Source organism: Gallinula chloropus (assembly GCF_964237585.1).
Source record: "Gallinula chloropus genome assembly, chromosome: 24".
NCBI classification, from domain to species: Eukaryota; Metazoa; Chordata; class Aves; order Gruiformes; family Rallidae; genus Gallinula; species Gallinula chloropus.
Window position 1 is genome coordinate 1211133 of NC_140109.1, and position 4537 is coordinate 1215669.

The following is a 4537-nucleotide window of genomic DNA, read 5'->3' on the forward strand; positions in this document are numbered from 1 at the left end:
GAGGGCAGCTGTGTGGTTTTTTGGGTTTTCTTGGGGTTTTTTGTTTCAGGAGAGGAGGAACCAGGCTAGAAAATGGCATGACAGGATGAGTAGGTTAGGTGGAGCTACGCAAGTAGACCAGTCAAACACAAATATAGGGGCAGGGAAGAAGAACGAAGGGGCAGGAGTAGCCCTGGATTGGAGCTTTATTGCTGCGTGTGGGGCTCCTTAGTGCAGATGAATGCTAACACATCCCAGCAGGTCCCGCATCCTTCACATGGTGAAGCTTCCCTAATTCTCAAGGATACCATGCTTTGAGCTAGGCCTTTCTCCAGCTCCTCTGCAGAAAGCAATGGTCAGGAGCAAGCAGCATGTTCAGGAAACAGTGTAATACTGCTGAGTGCTGGTATGGTTGCAGGTGAAGCGGGGCTGTGCTAACCCTGCTGAAGGCTGGAGCTTCTGATGCATGCTGTCGTTCTGTTCCTGTGACAGGATGCTGTTCCCCCTGCCCCTGCGGGTAGCCTGCAGCCTGCTTGCCTGGCTCTCTCTCTACGCTGGCTTCTGCCATCGCTACAAGCACCGGAATTACGAATGGAGCTGCCGACTGGTGACGCTGACCCACGGCATCCTTGCTACCTGCCTCTCTGCTTACATTGGCTTCATTGATGGTCCCTGGCCTTTGAGTCACCCAGGTGAGTAATGGTCCCAACTCCTGGTGGGTGATGGCACGAAGCAGGGTTCTCCTCCCACCTCAGTACCCAGGCTGCTGGAGGAATGATGGTGGTAATAATGATATCTGAGCTGCTTTGTGATGGAAAGTACGGGAGAGATGGAGAGGCTGGTACTGTATTTTGCTGGTGTCATGGCCCTCCCCAGCTGCAGTCAGTGTGATCACGTTGTGAGGCCATTACATGTGTGCAGCTGCTGGACTAACAGCTACAGTATTGTGACTTGTCTGGCCTCTCCTGTGATCAGTACAGGCCAGTCCCAGCCTGCTGGTGCTGGAGGGGAATACCCCTTCCTTTTTGGGAGTCCTGCCGGCTCGCTGCTGCCAAACCTTAAAGCTCTGTCTGGTGTCTTTCTGTTTCAGGCTCACCAAACACAACTCTTCAGGTACATGGGCTGTGCCTTAGCTTGGGCTACTTCCTCTTCGACCTTTGCTGGTGTGTGTACTTCCAGACAGAGGGTGCCCTGATGCTGGCCCACCATCTGGTGAGCATCTTGGGCATCGCAGCATCCTTGGCACTCGGGGAGTCAGCTGCAGAGGTCAATGCAGTCATCTTTGGCAGTGAGATCACTAACCCGCTGCTGCAGGCCCGCTGGTTCCTGAAGGAGATGGGATGTTACCACAGTTTCACAGGCGATGTGGTGGATTTCTTCTTTGTGGTCCTCTTCACTGGCGTGCGGATTGGAGTGGGGGCCTGGCTGATGTACTGCGAGCTTGCTTCTCCCAAACCCAGGTGGTACATTAAGCTGGGTGGTGTCATCATGTACGCTGTCTCCTGGGTTTTCATGGTCAGCATCTGTCGCTTCGCTAGGAGAAAGAGCATGAAAAAGTACCACGCCTGGAGGAGCTGGAGGAGTGATGAGTTATACTTGAAAACGAATGGACACCTGAAAAACCACTGACTGGATGCTGAGTAAAGACTTCCTCGAGTTCACAGGCTGGCAAGAAGGGGATCCTGCCTGAAATGCCACTGTCGGGCGAGGAGCCAACACACACGTTAGCAATTCTGGAGCCAAATTTATCCCTGGCATAACTCCACTGAAATCCATGGAGCTATGCCATGGATTCATTGGATCTGCAGCGTTGGGCCTGGCAGAGCCTGGCTCGGTGTGTACGTAAGGTCACACTAAATGATACGAGTGCAAGAAGGGCTAATTTTACACAGTAAATGTAACTAGTCCAGCAGTGCAGGTGTAAATACTAGCATTAGTAGCTAACTCCTTCAGCACCAGTAGAATCTGTGAGGAGAGGAGAAAATAGGACTAGATCTTCATGTTCAGTGTCCTGTATGGTCTAGACAGCTAGAGTGACTCTCCATACTGTTAGGAAGAAGCATGTTCTAATGTTTCATCAGCTGGTATTCCTGGCTCTTCCACCAACTTGTTACGTGACCTTGGGCAAGTCACGTAACTCTTAACTCTGTGCCTAATTTCCCCATCTGTGAATTGGGGGCTGATGGAGCTGATCCATCCGTGTTATGCACTTTCAGATCTTTCCTTGAGGGGTGCTATATAAATGCAAAAAGATGGTTGTTATCTGCACTTTGTTCATTATCCCTTTATTTCCTTTGGGAGAACCGATTTTGGTGGTTGAGCTAGAGTGCGACTCTAGGACGAGCAGTATTTTAGGTAGGTCATTGTTTCCAGCCCTTTCTAATTCCTTTTAATAACTTATTAAATAACTTATTGATAACTTATTTCCCAGTAGCATCCAGAAGCTGTAACCAGCACTGGCGCCTCGCAGGACTAGGTGCTCTGTGAATACACTGGAAGTCGCACCCCTCGATGGGAAATGCTTCTCTTGACTTTTCCCCCTCCTCTTCACCTCTGGCTGTTAAAACTCCACCCTCCCCCTGCAAATACTGCTTTGAGCTGCTGGGGTGACCCAACACTCCGTTCTGAGGACTTGCCAGCAAAGGGTTCTCTGGCTGATGGATCCCAAGCCCCGATTTGGCTGCAGAATGCCAAAAGTCCCTCTGCTGGGCTTATTGGCCCAAGTGCAGGCATAGTCTGGAGCCAGCCTGAGACCGATCAGCATGTCTTGGGGTTCTCAGGCCAAATACCTTCTCCCAGCTGTAAGCAACTTTTAAAAATAAGACCCAGCAACCACAGAGTGTGTTGCTGCAGCAGTCTGCAGGCAGCCTGTACTCTACCGGTTTCAGCAGTCTGAAGGGAACAGGGGCCAGAACTGGGTTTGTAGTGAAGGGTGAGTATTTCAGTTGTTCTTGGAAGTGTCCTCCCAGGTTCAGATCAGTGCATCTGAACCTGGCATCTGCCACAGTGTCTGGGGATGGCGAGGTGCTGCAGGTGAATGTCTGGGGGCTCTGTGGAAATATGGTTGGTAGACACATGAAACTCGCATTGGTGTTTTCCCTCAGTGCTGTAAAATACCAGTTACAGCAAGAATGCTTCCTCAGATCCAAACTGGGCTTTCTGGTTGAAGACCAGACATGTCTCTTCACAACTTGGTGGCTAAGGTGGAATAGCTGCCCAGCCTCAGATCTGTCCTCTGCCCTGTTCAAGCCAGAGACCTAACCCCAGCTCCCCTTCATCTCGATCGATTCCTCGATCACTGGGCTTTGAATTCACTTCTCCCTGCTTGGATCTGGGTCACTTTATAAAGGTGACTATTTGTAGGGTAAGAGAGAGTTTTGCAGCCTAAAAATGAAAGAAGTGAGAGGCACAGGATCCTGCCCTTTTTAAGCAAAAAAAGTGAGCCTGACTGGGACTTGTCTGCTCTTTCTTGCAGGGAAAAACTGTCCCCCAGCCAGCAGCTTCTGGAGTTTATTTCACTGTATATCACTCCCTTTGTCACTGCCATCATCCTTACGATCACTGATGGTGAGCCTCAGCACCAGGCCCTCAGAGCAGCTCAGGTGCCCGTTCGGCTGTGCCCCTTGCAGCCAAAGACCTGAAGAGCCCAGAGCACTTCAAAGCAGACCCAACCGATGGGTGAGCTGGTCCTTAGGAGGAAACTTGACTCATTTAGCACGGTGCAGTGACTGTTAAGCCTCGAAGGGAGACATGAAGGGCTAGCTGGGGCTTGCTGGTTCTTTCCCAGCTCTGCTGCTCCTGTGCAGTGTGTCAAGGAGCCTTTTTTGCCTCAGCTTACCCACTTTATTAAGTGGGTACAGTATTACCTACCTCGTGAGGTGTTTTAATTTGTTGACACTAAGCCACCTTTGATCCGTGCTGGTGGCCTGTGTCAAGCTGTGCTGTGCAAAGGCAAAATGCCATTGCTGTGAGCGAAGCACTTTTCACTGCAGCCCATCCTCAGTAGCTGGTCAGCTGAACACAGCGCTTCCTGGGGTATGGCTTGCCACACAGAAGCAGGAGGCCAAGGTGTTCTGCAGTGCTGTTATGGGAGGGGATTGAAAGGAGTAAGCTAGGTGTGTGCATGAAGATCAGCTATGCTGCTTCTTGCTCAGGGGGACTCCCTGGTTGAAGAAAGGTGGTTTTCCCTAGCAAGGACTGCAGTAAACCAGGAGCATGAAGAGTTTCAGCAGCCAGCCTGACCAGAGAATAAGGGTTTTCAGCAGCAAGTCCTGGAGAAGTGCAGGCAGTAACAGCCCCTTCATTTCTCAGCCTGGCTTTTGGCTTGCCCACCAAGAAGAGTACCCTGAGCAGTCCTGATGACTCAGGCTCTGAGCTCTGGTGAGGTTTGGTGTGCAGCTTAGTGCATGGCTACAGCCCTTTGGCAGGGGCTGCAGATATCTGTGGAACAGCTCGTGTGAAGATGTTTTGAAAGATAATGCACTTAATGGTTGAGTGGTCCCCTTCTTTGAACTGGGGTGTGTGTGCTTGGAACTCGGTTGGAAGCAGAGCACTGCTT

General features: G+C 51.0%; 1 protein-coding gene across 1 annotated transcript; it reads left to right on the forward strand.

The window, feature by feature from the left end:
• Window positions 1-472: 472 nt before the first annotated feature.
• LOC311200596 (TLC domain-containing protein 5-like) lies at window positions 473-1608 on the forward strand (the record flags this gene model as incomplete). Its single annotated transcript, XM_084274878.1, has 2 exons — window positions 473-671; window positions 1070-1608. The coding sequence occupies 2 exons, from the start codon at window positions 473-475 to the stop codon at window positions 1606-1608; spliced, it is 738 nt and encodes a 245-aa protein (XP_084131004.1).
• Window positions 1609-4537: the final 2929 nt, after the last annotated feature.